Source organism: Xenopus laevis, chromosome 4L, assembly GCF_017654675.1.
Source record: "Xenopus laevis strain J_2021 chromosome 4L, Xenopus_laevis_v10.1, whole genome shotgun sequence".
Classification (NCBI taxonomy): domain Eukaryota; kingdom Metazoa; phylum Chordata; class Amphibia; order Anura; family Pipidae; genus Xenopus; species Xenopus laevis.
Window position 1 is genome coordinate 122,325,307 of NC_054377.1, and position 16,802 is coordinate 122,342,108.

At 40.1% G+C, this 16,802-nt stretch overlaps 1 protein-coding gene across 1 annotated transcript; it reads left to right on the forward strand.

Moving 5' to 3' along the window:
* Positions 1-3,506: 3,506 nt before the first annotated feature.
* On the forward strand, positions 3,507-16,771 carry LOC100137672 (protein shisa-5). The gene is made up of 5 exons (XM_018258921.2): positions 3,507-3,665; positions 10,852-11,008; positions 12,121-12,251; positions 15,378-15,560; positions 16,242-16,771. The coding sequence occupies exons 1-5, from the start codon at positions 3,605-3,607 to the stop codon at positions 16,274-16,276; spliced, it is 567 nt and encodes a 188-aa protein (XP_018114410.1). The 5' UTR covers positions 3,507-3,604; the 3' UTR covers positions 16,277-16,771.
* The last annotated feature ends 31 nt before the right edge of the window (positions 16,772-16,802 follow it).

Genomic DNA, 16,802 nt, shown 5'->3' on the forward strand with positions numbered 1-16,802 from the left:
TACATAGTTGTCTATGTCTCCATTAGGTTGTTTTAGTTAAAGTTTATTGTCTATGTCTCCATTAGGTTGTTTTAGTTAAAGTTTATTTTCTTTTTTTTAGTGTTACCATTCTGTTGGTGTTCTATATAACTTTCAATACATATTTCTTTCTCAAATTTTATTAATAACTTGCACAGCATAATATACATTATATTACAATATAGTAAAACAGTCAATCCTGAAAGTATTATTTTCTACCAGATGGTACTGTATAATTTTATTCTACGGTGAACTGTTATAACTAGTTTTCAGGAGATTATCCCCCACTATGTATAAGTCAAATAAACACATGTTTTGCTAATGTTAATTTGTAGAATCAGTTGTGTAAAAAACACTGTTATAAATATATCTGTGAATATGAAAAACTGTACAAATAAAAATGTTTAAAAAAAAAAATACTAGCCAGCGGTTTATAGAATGTTGTTTTTTCTATAGTTCTAGTTACAGTTGGATACATACATTGAAGCCTCCATTTTACATAATTTTACGTTTTTACATGTGTTATACCATTTTTTTGTGGTCCCACCGATATATAATGCATAATATATTTCCATGACTTTACACCATTTTTTCTGGTCCCATGTAAAATGTAAAATGGGGGTTCTACTGTACATAAAGTAGAGTAACAACAGCAGGAAGAGGTTGTGCACAACAAAATGTCACTAGTATAGAATCTATATTTATAATTTCTATTTCTATCTAGGGGAAAGCTGCTTTGTTCCCAGAGTGGCAGAAGGGTTAAAAGATATGTCATCCAATATTATACAATAAGTTGGATACAGGGCAGGAGAGGAGGGTGAGGTGCAAAAATATATATTATAATATTATAGATATTTCTATCTATACAGATATATAGAGTAAGGCAGAGAAAGTAAGACACATATATACATTGGCCTTCAGGACCGCCATCAGAAATCGCAGGGCCCCATACAACAAAATTTCCTGGGCCGCGCCCACCGCAAGCCCCACCTACAGGTCCGCCCACCCCACAGGTCCACCCCCACCACACAGTGAAAAAACAAAAAATATTGGTGGCTAGGGTTCTCACATGTTTATAAAAAGTAAAAAGATATTGGTGGTCAGGGCCCCCATAAAAAAAAACATTTGTGGCCAGGGCCCCCCCATTAAAAAATATTGGTGGCTAGGACCCCACATGAAAAAAAAAAATATGTGGTTTAAATTGGTGGCCGGGCCCCTTAAACGTCCATGCCTTCCCAAAGTCAGATGGGGGGCCGGCTAATCAAGTAAGTGTGGCGTGTCCGGGACCCCCTTACCCTCTGGGCCCCCTACAACTCTCCCCCTGTCCCCCCCTGGTGGCGACCCTGCTGGCATTCACACTCTAAGTTAAACACACCTGACAGATTCACACTCTGCCCTTTTCAAAGAAGCTGCTTCATCAGGAGTAGATTCTCTACTGTTATTCTCTCATTCCTCACACAGTTGAGGAGCAGAAAGTGTGTCACAGAGGGAAGGAACGGAACTAAACCGGACTGCTGCTCTGAGCAGTAGAATAGGCATTGGGATGGCCACAAGATGTAAGACTTTTATTAGCTTATTGCAGGTTCTTAATGGTAATTTTTAGAAACGTGTTTCTAAAAAAGAGCATCAATGTATCATCAGAAAAACAAATGCCTTGTTAGATAGTTAGTTGCTAAATCTACCATTGGTGAATGGAACAAGAAGGCAACTTCATGCGACTTCAGAAGAGCAAAGCGATGTGCTGGTTTACCGCAGGTGATTTCAGTTATTTCCAAAAGATTTGTCACCAGCAGTGGTGCCCACTGCTGTGTGAAGGGAAGGAAAGCAGAAAAGACTATCATTCTTAGCGGATTTTCTTTTTCTGGACTGGAACATGGGGCACGGTCCTGTTGAAATGAATGACTTTCTAATAAAGAAGAGCTGATGAGCATGGGCTCTATTTGCAGGGCCATGGTATCTAGTGAGATAGAACACTGAAAGTTGAGTGAGCACCCCCACCCTGTAGCTAAGCTTTACACACTGGTGTAACTATAGAGGAAACAGACCTCGTGAGGGGGGGGGCAGAGTATAGGGGAGCCTGGACCGCAGGGTCTGTTTTCATTATAATGTTCAAATACCCCTCGCAGTGGGGGAAGCCACCTTTACTGGAAAAAAAATACTGGCCTTCCTAAATTTGTATGGTTTTTCATATAAATAACATTGGCATCAAGCAACATTTTTACCGGCCAGGCCGGTAAAATTGCGACCAAGTATCGACCCTAGCCGTGCCCTCCGAAAATCTTTCTGGCCTGTCGCACTCTTGTTACGCTAATGGCTATACACATCTCTGAGAAACGAAACTAATCTGGAGAGAGGAATTCCCACACTCCTCCCACCCTCCCTCACATCCACAGGGACAGGAAACAGGATAATACAGAACTGAAAATAACCCATGTCTTTCCATAAGGTGCATGTGGCCCAGTACAGCTTCTTATATAAACCCAATAACAACAGAAATGTACTTTTTCATCCTATGATAACAATAATTTTATTATAAGCTTGGTGATAAAAAGCAGGGACTTGAATATATCACCATTCTGAACAGTCATATTCTGTGTTGTAAAAGGAATCAATGTAGATAAAGGGGTTGTGTAATAAAAGATGCTGAGTTTTCTACAGGTCTAGTAACCCATAGCAACCAAAAGCAGGTGGCATTCTGGTCACGTGTAGAGACAAAGTGCAGCCTTTTGCACCTCACCTACTTTGTAGGTAGTGGTCATTAACATTTCCCCAGGACTGACATGTTTGCTAAGTAAGAACTTAAGTGGATGTGCTCTTGCACCCTTTAGCGCTCTAGTAGTTACAGCCTGGGATAATATAAATCATGGCTGCTACTGACAAAGTAGGTGAGGTGCAAAAGACATCATCTGAGGCTGCACTTTACTTCTGTGGTCAATAAAAGAAGCTGTGTGTATTACTATCAAGTAGGGGAAGCAGACCCTGGGGTTACAGGTATTGTTGCCACCTGGCCGGTATTGGGTTGATCCCAATGTTATTAATAGAGAAAAATGATAAATATATAGGAAGGCCGGTATTTTTTTCCAGAAAAGGTGGCAACCCTACTTGCAGGGGACACCGAAGGGCAGAGGGATTGGCAGAGCTTTTATTTAAATATATAAATTAGTAAAACAAGTCAACTTATTGAATTCTAAGTGGTAAATGATACTGTGATATACTGTGAGGCCCAGTAAACATCACTGCCATCAAGTAATGTGAAAACACCTTAACATTAAAGTCCAACAGCTCACAAGAAGGAAAGTGAGGACAGTCCTAAATGTTGATAAATATTATAAATATAATTAAACTGCATTAATAACATAGGTATACAGTATCCTTCTAATGCATAAAAATGTTTTTGAGTCCAGCTGTACTGGAACTGGATGTGTTGCCTTTATTAGTCCTATTGGGCGTCACAGGGTTAACTGAGCCTTAGCCCCTCCCCCAGGCGTGTGTCTGGTTAGCGCTGGGGAGTGGGAGTTGCACTTGGGTTCAGTACAGAGTCGCACGCCTATCCTACAGACAGCGATCAGCGAGGAGAAGTTGCAGTATGAAGCCCATGATTGTAGCGTCGATTTCGCTCCTCCTTTGCCTGATCCCCGTGCCGGCAGGTCTGTCTCTTATTCTCCAAGCGATGCTCGGAACAGAATAGTGTTATTTCTGCGCATGGCGCAACATGTGCGCCTCTGATCTAAAGGGGGTGGGATAGAGAGTTTGCTGCGTATCTGATTGTGTCTGTACAAGGATAGGAAATCCTGTACCTTTAATGTGTATCCCCACAAAGGGGGCCCCTTGCTCACGGTATGGAGTAAAAACAGGGTGTTTGAGCAAATTCACTCCAGATCTTTTCTGACTGTGAACACTGATCAACACGCTACATAGTTACAGGCAACTACAGGGTTAAGACTTCTTTACCATGTCACTAGGACTAGGAGTGGTTCTAGTACATTTAGTGCTCTTTACATTACTCAGGCCTGGTCTGTACTCTTTGCTTATTATGCTGTGTATAGAACTCAGAGGTGCCTACGGTTTATTTTTCAATAAAAGTGGCAACTCTATCACAGTTATGTGCTGCTGCTAATCGTGTCGTTTATCACCTCTCATCATGCACCTGCGGGTGTGCCATACTGCTTGCCAACACTGTTCTTGCCATCAATTATAATTTACCTTTTAACTCTGTTAACAATGGTGTCTTTCATTCTCCTGTGACTGATGTGTAATCTCTGAAAATGGCCACACTATATAAATAAAGGATAATAATAATGCTACTGTAAGAAAGTTACCAAAAAGGGTTAACTGTTAGTGGACCCCACCTGTATACCCAAAAGGGGTACCTCTTAGGGTTAAAGCACATGGGCAGTTTCGGGAGATTTAGTCGCCTGGTGACTAATCGCCTCTTCTGCGGTGCGACAATCTCCCCGAACTGCCTTCCGCCTGCTATAATGCGAAAACGCCAGCGCCAAAGCACTTGTGGCACTTCGATTTCCAAAGTTGCCCCAAGTTTCCTCGTGAGGCAGTTCGGGGCGATTGTAGCCCCGCAGAAGAGGCGATTAGTCGCCAGGTGATTAAATCTCCCCGAATCTACCTGTGTGCTAGCTCCCTTAGTGGTCCCTGCTCTTATACCCAAAAGGGGATACCTCTTCATTGCCTCTTTCTTCAGCTTAGTACAATTTTGGGACCTGTTATCCAGAATGCTCAGAGACTGGGGTCTTCCAGATAACATATCTTTTCACAATTTGGCTTTTCATACCTTAAATCTACTAGAAATTCATTTAAATATTAAACATAAGGCCTTCTGAAAACAAAAGGTATGTACTTGCCTCATCCCATATACATAGCGCTCGCTTTATATCAAAAATACCTTATGTTTTCAGGCCTGATGCATGTTTTGTATGTGAAGGGCTTTTTGGCTCCTTTTAGCTCATCTCACCCTAATCAGGCTAGGATCTTTGCTTAAAGGGAGCCTGTCATGATTTTTGTTTTTATTTCTAAATTACACTGTTTACACTGCAAATAATTCACTCTACAATATAAAATGTCATTCCTGAACCAGAAAGTGTATTTTTTATTTATAATATTGGTGTGTAGACAGCCATCTCAGGTCATTTTGCCTGGTCATGTGCTTTCAGAAAGAGCCAGCACTTTAGGATGTAACTGCTTTCTGGCAGGCTGTTGTTTGTCCTACTCAGTGTAACTAAATGTTTCGCAATGGGACCTGGATTGTACTATTGAGTGTTGTTCTTTTGTGGTAAGGAGCTGCTATCTGGTTACCTTCCCATTGTTCTGTTGTTAGGCTGCTGGAGGGGTGGGGGTTGATATCACTCCAACTTGCAGTAAAGAGTGACTGAAGTTTATCAGAGCACAAGTCACATGACTGGGGACAGCTGGGAAACTGACAATATGTCTAGCCCCATGTCAGATTTCAAAATTAAATATAAAAAAATCTGTTTGCTCTTTTGAGAAACAGATTTCAGTGCAGAATTCTGCTGGAGCAGCACTATTAACTGATGTTTTTTTTTTTTTTTTTAAAAAACATGTTTTCCCATGACAGGATCCCTTTAAATATTAAATACACCCAATAGGCTGGTTTTGCTGCCAATAATGATTAATTATATCTTAGTTTGGATCAAGTACAATGTACCTTTTCATTATTACAGAGAAAAGGGGAATTACTTTTAAAAATGTGGACTATTTGGATAAAATGGTGTCAATGGGAGACCAAAATTGCCCTAAGAGCTTCCTGGTAACCCAGGTGCAGTGTTCAACAAGCAGGTGCTGTAATGCCTGTGTGTACACATACAGAATGTGAAAAGCACCTTGCTATGGGCCAAGGCTTGTAAAGCAGCATCTGTTAGGACATGCACTTTATAGCAGACAAAGAAGAGTCTCTCCAAGAGCAGATTATCATGAGCTGATACAGTCGGTTTTGTCAGAGCCAGTGCAAGGTTCACTGTATTGAAGGGGAACCTGCTGAGAAGTGTTGCTGTTCACCTTGGGTACATTGCCCCAACATGTCCTTCTGTTTCTCTGTATCAAATAATGTGTGCATTAATCCGTTTATCTTGAACTGTTTTAATTCTTGATTTTCATGTGATCACAGACAAAAACACAATTCACAGGGAAATGTTTATCAGTTATACAGCCAACACTGTAACAGAGCCATGCAGGTTTGGACTGAGATTTAAAATGGTGTTTCAAAAAAAATAGTGACCGTCTATAACATTTCACAGCAGCCCAATTGATATTTGCTAGACTCTATAGAGATTAACCAAACCAATCTGTCTCTGCCTTATTCCTTATATAAGAGTGGCAATCACTATTGGTAAATCGTTCCTATGATCTCTAAAATAGAATCCTTTTGAATGGTCATAACATAGCAATAACTGCTCCAAAAATAGCTGACCCTTAGTCCACGATGACCCGGGTGTGTAAACCCCAGGTCCCACGCTTCTGGGTTCGCTGACGCTTTAAAAAGGCATGATTATTGTAAAGGGGGAACGCACTTACCGAATTAGACCAGTGGCCTGGGTGCATCTCCCCAAACCCGTAGCTGAAAGTGAGATACACTTGAAGACAAAATCGGCAAGCACCACGTGATCCACTCGCCTATGACTACGTATCGTGGATACGGAATGCGTCAGGACGTTTGATGGTTTAACTTGCTGAAATAAAGTTTATCGTTTTACATACGAGTGGATCACAGAGTGCTTACCGATTTTGTCTTCAAGAAAATCTACAGATTGCCAGTCCAGGCCTGGAACCATGAGTTCCAGATCTTATTGAATATTTTGTAATCGTCTGCTGCTTAGCTAGTCTCTTCAAGGACAAGACATTGTTCTGTCTAGTTTTGACATGTTGGAGGGGCATGAAAGGTGTTTTCCAGTCCTTATTCTGTCTGCTTGGCTGTTATCCTTCTGTATGTATTGCCACCAGAGACTTTATTAGGGACAAGCCAGATTCACTAAGAGTTTAGCTTCAAAATCGTTTTGCTCTGGGGCAAGCCAACTGTGTAAATATGGGCCCTTCTTAATCTTTAATACTGACCCCCAAACCAATATTAACTGGTTAGGAGGCAGTACTAAACCCCTAAATTTAATGATCACATTTACATGCATGGAGTGACATACACGTTTGCATTCAGAACTTGAAATGAAGGGGTTACGGTATTTTCTAGCAGGCCAGTCATCGTAGGGTAGTACATTTTATTTCCTATCCAGAGAACATGGGTGGTAAGTGCATGACCCTTCCAGTAAAGCAGCTATTCACTAGCCCTGCATCGTATTTTTACTAGGTTTTGGGGGAAGTAAAAGAAAAACAATCTCAGCAGCCCCTAGTTTAGCAGCATTTTATTAGTATTTGCAGTAGGATATAGATGTAAAATGGTCTACAGGCCATGGAGTCATAATGGTGGCAGCATGGAAGAGATTCTAACAATCTTCTTTCGTGTTCTAGCCAGTTAACCTCATGAAATGACAAAACAGGAAGCTAAGCTCTAACTTTAATCTGTATTCTCTCTATATTATCAAGGAGGCAAACCAAGAAATAAACTTTATAACACCACAATTTGCACCCAGACAGATAAATACGGTAACCAGCAATTGGATTTGGAACAGAGGCTTCAGGGTTCATACTGCTGCCTCTCTACTCTATATACTGAGTGAATTTGTGCATTTATTCTGGTAGAACACACAAGAGATCACACTTCATGCTTTGTGCATACATTTTATTTGCAATAGCAATTTGCCAGTTCTGCACTGATCTCCTGCTGATCCAACTTTAGGGTTGGCACCTGGACAGGTATTTTACAGGCCTGGCCAGTATGTTTGGGGGAAAGGGTGGCACATACCTAACTTGTAGGTTGGAGACACACATGGTAAGGTGAGAGTATCCAACAAATCAGCTGAATATTAGTGGTACGTGTTCATCCATATGGATGGGCTAATTGCATTGATTCACTCATCCAGATATGAAGAGTACTCCCCCTTGGGTCAGGACTTTTTATAGCCTAAACTAGCGTCCAGATTAATTTCAGTGCATTCAAAATTGTTTATACCAGCCATAACACATGAATTACATAATTGAATAATAATAGGTGTGTTAGTGACTGTGACTCCCTTAAGTTACCAACTTAATTGTATTATAGTGTATTGTCTGCCATACCCACAAAAGCAAACATGATCTGTATTCATGTGTATTAAATTTCATCGGTCCCCAATTCTGCCAGTAGCAAACAACCGGTTCTGTAGCTGCACCTTCTGAAGTGTAATGGATATAGCAATGGGGTTTATTAACTCCGTAGAAGCAATTTCCTTATTGTACAGTAAAACACAGGCGTTCGTGTTACTCCTGTTTGTCATTATAAGGCCCAGAGCTGGCAGGAAATGGGTACATTTTGTTCTTGGGCACAATCTCCTCCTTCAAGGAACAGTAACACCAAAAAATTAAAGAAAATATAATGTATCAATTGCACTGCGCTGATACAACTGGTGTGTTTGCTTCAGAAACTCTACTATAGTTTATTTAAAGAAGCTGCGTGTAGCTATTGGGGCAGCAATCCAAAGCTGAAAAAGGAGAAAAGGCACAGAATACAAAGCAGATAACAGATAAGCTCTGTAGTATACAATGGTATTCTTTAGCTTATCTGTTCTCTACTGTGTATCCTGTGCTTGAATGGCTGCCCCCATGGCTACACAGCTGCTTGTTTATATAAACTTTGGTAGTGTTCTTAAACCAAACACAAAAGTTCTACCAGTGCACGGAAACAGTACAGTATACTGTCATTCCTTTAAAACACTTTTTTGGTATGATTTTAATCAGTGCATCCAAATGTGCATCCAAAGCAGCATAAAACCCAGGTCTGGTTGGAGCAAGGGTGACAATAGCAGACAATTCAGCAATGTCATAGTGTTGAGGAATTCATACCAAAGTTTACATTTCTTACTGAGGGACACCCCAGCCTGCCCTTCCCACTCCCAGTTATACCCCTATGTGACCAAGTTTGCCCAAAACCAAAACTTTGTTTTGAAAGAGGCCATTTTGTTGTCTTTTACTTTTCCTTACTAGGAATAAGATAAGATGGTAATAGTGGGGTTGATGGTCCTGTCAGTGCTACCAAACCTGCCTCCCTTCAGCTAATGTAGAAGTGTAAATTCCAGTCAGATGGCGCATAGAGCTGTGCTAATGTAACACCTGCAAAGGAGGGTTATGGGCTAGAGTGACTGTCAGTAGCCAAAACCTTAAATCAAGACTGAGAGGGCATTTGCCTTTGGCCGTGTGAGCTTAAATCTTCATATTTTGAGCATGATAGACTGTATGGGAAAAATAAGTGATAAAAAAGAAAGGACACTGTCGCTTTTAGATTGTTTTCCTTGTGCTATGTAGAGTAACTTTTAGTCATTTCTATTTCTGATGCAAGAAGTTGTATTTATTCATTGCTTCTGAAGGGAAAATACTCTGCTAAAATCTTTGGTAAATGAAACTGCTTTCAAAGGCTACAAACGTCGGTGAAGCGACCCTCTGAGTGTTCTTATCACTCCCTTTTACATAAGAAACAGGTGGTTTCCATGACATTTCGTGGCGCATGGGTGTTTTGAAGTACATTTCTATAGGTGGCCATACACCCACAATCCTGCAGAACAAAGTTTTGTATGATATTCGGTGCGTGTATGGCGTAAGATGAGACCACCAATATTGGCAAAAGACTTCGATATCAGTCGGCTCATCTATCAGCCAAGACGAAAAGTTTGCAGGCACCCAAATAATGGCCAGGGTTTACTGCTAAATTGTCAGATAGAGGTAAAACTCTATTGTTTCTACCTGTGTATCTAATGATTCAGCTTTTAACATGTGTAATGAAAACCAAGGGCCACCTTTAATCAGGTGGAAACACACCAGCAGAGAACACCCCCTCCCCACTCACAGCCAGGACACTGCCTAGTCAAGCTCACACCCACTTAGCAAGAGAAATAGTCATTATTAATCAGGTTATCTAAACAATGTATAGGCTTTTGGCACACAACGGGGGAATGTAATAAAAGTCGGTTACGGAAAAACTATTCGCAATGTGAAAAGTTATGCATTTGCACGAACACTTTTTTTTTTGTGCAAATTTAATATAGCTTTTGCGAACCCGGAAACTGTTTAGCGACCACTTACGACAGTGGAAGACCATTTGCGAATTTTATAGTTTTATAGCTAATGCGCAGTAAATGTAATAAAACTTCTTACTGAAAAAGTCTTTATTACTACCCCTTAAAGCACTTCCTAAGAGTGCGCAATTAAAATTCGCAATGCAATAACAGTTTAAGGAACAATATTTCATTGCGAGATGTTGATTTTTATTCTAATTGGTGTGAATTGTTTTTCTCTTCGCAACTTTAATTACATTCCAGCCAGCTGCTTTTTGAGAGCCCAAAATCTTCCCAGAAAATATGAAATACTTGCCAGTGCCAGCACTTGTACATTCTGGAGTTTCACAGCATGGGATTGGGCACTCCAAGCCAAATGTCTAAAATCCCTCCAGGAGGCATCATCCATATAGATTTCAATTGCATTAAATGAAGGATAACATTTACAGCACAATTATAAATGATAATATAAAGTTAGTTCAGAAGCAAGAAAGGATCGGTACCCACATCGCTTACATGACTATGCTCATGTTAACTTACAGTGAAAAGCTAAAGAGAAATGTGGGAGAGCTGTGGGTATTCTGTTGCCAAGAAGAATAACATATTTGACAGTATATTTGCATAATACAAGAAATATTTTATGGTTTTGACAACACTGTTCCTTTGGTAGTGCTGGCTGAGGACTGCGCCCCCTACTTTGGCTCTGATTTCCGTTACCATGAAGCACAAGTCTGCATACTGAGCACTTGCTCTGGATCCTGCACAGAAAGGTTTTGCAGTATCGTCCCTATCCTGGATCAATCCCAGTTTCTATGCATACTAACCAAGTAAGTGACATTAAATAGAGATTATTTTGAGCCTAACAAACAATACAATGGTGGATGCAGACAACAGGGCCAAGATACATTCCGAGCCTCGTGCACCATAATCTATATCATAACCTTGTTAGGATGGGACTCTCAATTCTATGTACATGTCTGTTTAAAAGCAGCAATAGTGCATAATGAAAGGTCTTGACAATGGGACAAAAAATATTATTTTGGCTTCAAATACTCTAATAAATCACATTAGGGTCTACAGCAATAATAAGGATTTGTGCTTCCTTGTACTGGGGTGTGTGCGTGCCCCTAAAGCGCCAGTGCCCGTGGGTCCGATACTGCACCCAGTGACACGTTTTGATGTGTCCGATTAAAGGAGTACTATCACTTTAAGAATCCTTTTACCTTTCTGACTTCTACCATGTACATTCTGTCAGTGGCAGGTGGGCATTTCACATAAGGAAATCTAAAAAGCAAAAACAGCAAATATTATCCCCAACCAAAGGTGCCGACTAACAGAGCACGGACTCTGGTTAGGGGAACAGTAGGTTGTTTTTTTTTTTAAATTGCCCCTCCGCCAGGGCTAGGCCACCTGCCCCAGGAGGGAGCTCCCAGTACAAGCGGCCATGTTGGGACACACACGTGCATAATGAGTGAATGCCGCGACTTGCTCGCCATGCACGTGACATCAGAAGAGCATTATGCACATGCGCTGTGTATGACATGGCCGGACACACCGGGTGCTTCCTCACAGTGCAAGTGTCCTAGCAGAGGCAATTAAGAAAAATACTACTGTTACCCCAAACTGGGCTCTATTAGCCTGCACCTTTGGTTGGGGGATAATATTTTTGTCCAACAGGTGCCCTTTAAGCCTAGTGGAGATGTTGAATGTTGGATGAATTGGCTATGGGCCTCTGTTAGCCATTTTCTGTCACTGACTGTAGCCCAATTGGCAAGCATTCTGCACATTTGACTACTGGCCATAGTTTTATCATTAGTCCTCATATGCTTCAAATGACAGTTAAATCAATTTTAGCACAAGTGCTGTGTGTTGCATGCATGTTTTATGCTTATGGAGAGCCAATTTTATTTACTGAAATGACTTCATTTTCCTTCAACAGTTTTTGGGTGGTCCTTGGATTATTCCTATTGGCAGTCATCTTAATTGTAGCTGGAGTTATCACTTGCATCTGCAAATCCATCTGTTGTCTGTTCAGCGCTTGCCTTGATTGTATCTGCTGCCGTAAGCGAAGTAAGTATTTGTCACCTGTAGTCAAATCGAGTGAGTCACGTAACAGAAACAACATCACTAAGCACCAATTATAACTGATGACATCACTAAGTAACGTTTATATAGTGAATAAAGTACCCCCTATTGTAAAATATAAGGATATTATAAGTTACCAAGGAGTTTCATGACCATATAAAAACACGAGGCCGAAGGCAGAGTGTTTTTATACAGGTGATGGAACTCCGAGGTAACTTCTAATATCCTCATATTTTACAATAGGGGGTACTTTATTTATTATAATACACGTTTCAGTGAGTTGTGACAGAAATGACATCAGAACTCACCGTTTATAAGGGTATAATTGACAAGATATTCATGGCTTTTGTGTATTATATAGTGAATAAAGTACCCCCTATTCAATTGTAAAATATAAGGATATTATAAGTCACTGAGGAGTTCCATGATCATATAAAAGTACGAAGCCCAAGGCTGAGTGCTTTTATACAGGTCATGGAAACACAAAGGTTACTTCTAATATCCTCATATTATATCACAACAAGGGGTACTTTATATATTATAATACACAAGTTTGTGAGCCATGTGACAAAAATGACATCACTCCTCACTGTTTATAACTAATGACATCACTAGTCAACTTTATAAGGATATAATTTACAAGATATTCATGGCTTTTGCGTATTATAAGCATATAATTTACAGGATGTTCATGTTCTTGTGTATTATAGAAATAAATTGCATCTCTGTACACAAGGCATTAAGGAGAGTGCATGTTGAATAACCTATTTCAGACATGTTTATGAGCTGTGCTTGAAACAGTTTTACTAGGGTTACGCAGTCGTTCATCCTCTGGATCTACCAGATGTCGGGTTGCTAAAATAGGGAATAACGGGCAGCAACCTGATTTCCAGTGCTCCATGAAGTGTCAGGTCTATTTTTCAAGATGCTGTAGCTTTAAAAATACAGGGATTTTAGCCAGCTTTAGACAGCATTTATGGATATGGCAGTAAGTACAATGGGCAGAGGTGTTGCTTTAAACTATTTATACTGATGCCCATGAGCTCTGGAACAGTGTATTCATGCACCTCAGTGCTATAGCTGAGCTGTTGTATTTAGCTACAGTATATGAAGTATGTTTGTCATATACACAGTGCCGTGCAAACAATGAAATGAAATTCAGAAGGATCTTGTAACAGTCAGGTGGCAGGTGGTGGCTATTGTTATGTAGACTCACTTGCAGAACTGTAGGATGGGGTTAATTGGAGTTGCATACATTTTACTAGTCTATAAATATTTCTCAAAATGTGTTGCCTTATATACAGTATTGATTTGCAGTTTTCATCATAAGTGGGAGCAACTAAAGAGTGTTTGTTCCAGATATGTATGTATTAAATCTGGATGGAAGTGCTCGCAGGGGCTCACACTGCTCAATAGTGAAACATATGTGAATGAAATTTCCTTGTTCTTCTGGAAACATTCACAACGGATTTTGCAATAATTTGGATCAAGTAAATTCCTGTATACAGTGACATAACTATAGAGGAAGCAGACCTCCGGGGAACAGGGGGGCGTGGCCCGCTGGAATCTGGGTGGTGTTGGGGGGTTAACAGAGCTGTCTTCTTACATCCATAACCATATACAGTACATGTAACATGATAAACTCTTGAGACCTTTTAATCCTTAAAGGGAAAGTAAAAAAAAAAAATTAAAGTGTTTAAAACTATACCCCCCAAACAATGTAGGTCTCTATAAAAAGAAATTCCATAAAACAGCTCGTATGTAAAACCCTGCTCCATATAAATAAACCATTTTCATAATAATATACTTTTCTAGTAGTATGTGCCATTGGGTAATCATAAATAGGTAATTGGCATTTTAAAAAATAAGGGCCGCCCCCTGGGATCGTACAATTCACTGTGCACACAAACAAACCAAGAAAACTGTACTTCTGAGGTTACATGAGCCAATTAACAGACAGAGTTGTGTCTTTTGCTTCCACACTTCTTCCTGTTACAGTTAGAGTTGTAGTATTTCTGGTCAGGTGATCTCTGAGGCAGCACACAGACCATCACAAAATGGTGGCTCAAGGCAAGAGATGTAAAAGGGCAATATTTACTTAAATATATATTCCAGTTTGGTAAGATTCTTTAATATGCCACTTAATATGATATAAACTGTAATCTGTTGCTTAAGTGTTCATTTTGGGGGTATAGTTTTCCTTTAAAGTAATATATAATATACCGTTATCCTGCACTAGTATTATTATTAACATGTATTTATATAGTGCCAACATATTGCGTAGCACTGGTAAAAGCTGCGTGCTTGCTTCAGAAACTATTATAGTTTATATAATAAAACTACTGTGTAGCAAGGAGGCAGCCATTCAGGCTGGAAAAAGGCACAGGTTACACAGCACATACCAGATAAGCACTTTCCAATACAATGGTGTCTATCCTGTGCCTTTTCTCATTTTCCAGCTTGAATAGCTGCCCCCATGGCTACACAGCAGCTTTTTTATATAAACTATAGTAGTCTTTCTGAAGCCAATACACTAGTTTTACCAGTGCTGAGCAACAGTACATATTTTAATTACTTTGATACATTTTTTTGGTGTTCCTGTTGCTTTAACACACTATGCCCTTGTCTCTCTTCCCTGCAGCTCTCCTCATCTCTGTCCTCTCCTCTCCCTGATTTCCATGCTCTCACCTTCTCTTCCCTGTGGCTTCTCAGATCTGTGCCCTCTCCATCTCCTCTATGGATGCCTTGCACTCTCCCAATATACCAGTTATTTCTCACACAGGGTCATGTCTGACTCCATGGCACCCATACTCACCACCTGCCCCTAATATTTCTACTTCAGGGACAAATAATAGCACTGTCTGCATCAGAAGAGCTGGATTTTATAAGACAAACTGGATTTCTGCTCTTAGTTCCAATATTATACAAGAACAAAACTTTTAATAACAGCTCAACTTGATCAATTTATAGCAACTCTTGGAGACACTGTCCTTCACTCCCTAACGTCACATCTGTGCTTCTCATATTCCAGTATTATCACATATGTGGTACAAGGACATAGGGAGGAAAAGTCTAAACCTCGTCTAATTGTGTTTTTGTTTTTCTTTAAAGGTCGAGTTACTGTGAGACAAACCACCACCACTGTGGCAGTGACCAATGTGATCCCTCGGCAGCCAAGGATGCCAATAATATATAACATGGTTGTGCCTCCCCCAGCAGGATATCAGCCACTGCCCAGTCAGCCTATGCACGCCGGCCCTGAAGATAAATATGAACTCCCGCCACGCTACCCAGGTGAAATGATATTTATGAAGATTGCTTTTAGTGTTCACCCTGTAGCTGACTGTAAAAAGCTAATCACTGATTGGTTGCTATGGGTTACTGCCCAGGTGCACTGTCATGCACTGTCACTGGTCCACTTCCCTTCTACCAGTGGGGCCTGTTATCCAGAATGCTCGGGGCCTGGGGTTTTCCAGATAAAGGATCTTTCTGTAGTTTGGATTGCCATATCTTAAACTACTAAAAAATAATTTAAACATGATTTTTTTTGAATTACAATGGCGTTCATGAAAGATGGCCTTCCCGATATCAGACAGCAGAGCAGTTGTATTTCTTTATTTCATCAGGTGCCATGACTGCTCATTTGACAATTTGTTATTCCAGCGATGTTTCTGTGATGTAACAGGCCTTCCCTTCCATTATGGGGAACGCTCTCATAGACAAGACCCTCTGATGTCATGTCGCACTTACTACATCATTTGTTATGGTTTCCTTTCTGTTTGCCAGTACAGTGCTGTGGAATGGAGTGGTGCTAGTAATAAACTAGAATAATGAAAGGGGCTGGGGCAATATGCCGAAACTACAAAACATACCCCGATTTTACACTTTTTGTGGTCCCACATATATAAAGAAAACCAACTGAATTTTTTTTCTGCTTCTCCAGGACTATAACTCATCCCTTTATTTATTTTGCAGGTGAAGAAAATGTGGCTTTTGTGGAATACCCTTGAATTTCCATCTCTGTAAGCAAGAAACAGAGAAACTACTGTTTGCTATAGCATATAGAAAAATGCCTCTTCCTCTAATTGTCAGAATTTTATTCCGTATATATATTTTGATATGACTTTTTGCTGAACTGATATAGACAGATCTGTATTTGAGGCTTAGTGCAGCACTGGCCAAAGAGTCTGTAAATGGTGTAATAAGCTTGTTTTTTTCTTAGTGGTTTAGCAACCCTTTAATAGCTGATAAATAAATAGTTTTATACCATGGGGCACTTTCTAGTTTCCTCTAAATATAGGGTTTTTGATTGTTTTTGTTTTTTAAATCATCCTCTGCACAAAATCCTAGTTTTAAATCTTGTGTTAAGTTTAAATGTCCCTGCTGAACAAAACGGGCAACTTGACACTGTAGTGTTGCTGATATGGTGGTTCCACATAAAAATGGCTGTGTATAGAAAACATGTTCTATCCAATAAAGTTTTTTTTTTTTTTCATTAAAAAAAAGTGTTTACTCCCTTATATCAAACCTATGTCA

What these genes read in the sequence shown, in the direction of transcription:
- LOC100137672 (XM_018258921.2), top strand. Translation starts at nt 3,605, where the DNA reads ATGAAGCCCATGATTGTAGCGTCGATTTCGCTCCTCCTTTGCCTGATC. An exon ending in CCTGATCCCCGTGCCGGCAG is followed by an intron (nt 3,666 to 10,851) that starts GTCTGTCTCTTA and finishes TTCCTTTGGTAG; the next exon opens with TGCTGGCTGAGGACTGCGCC. An exon ending in TTTCTATGCATACTAACCAA is followed by an intron (nt 11,009 to 12,120) that starts GTAAGTGACATT and finishes TTCCTTCAACAG; the next exon opens with TTTTTGGGTGGTCCTTGGAT.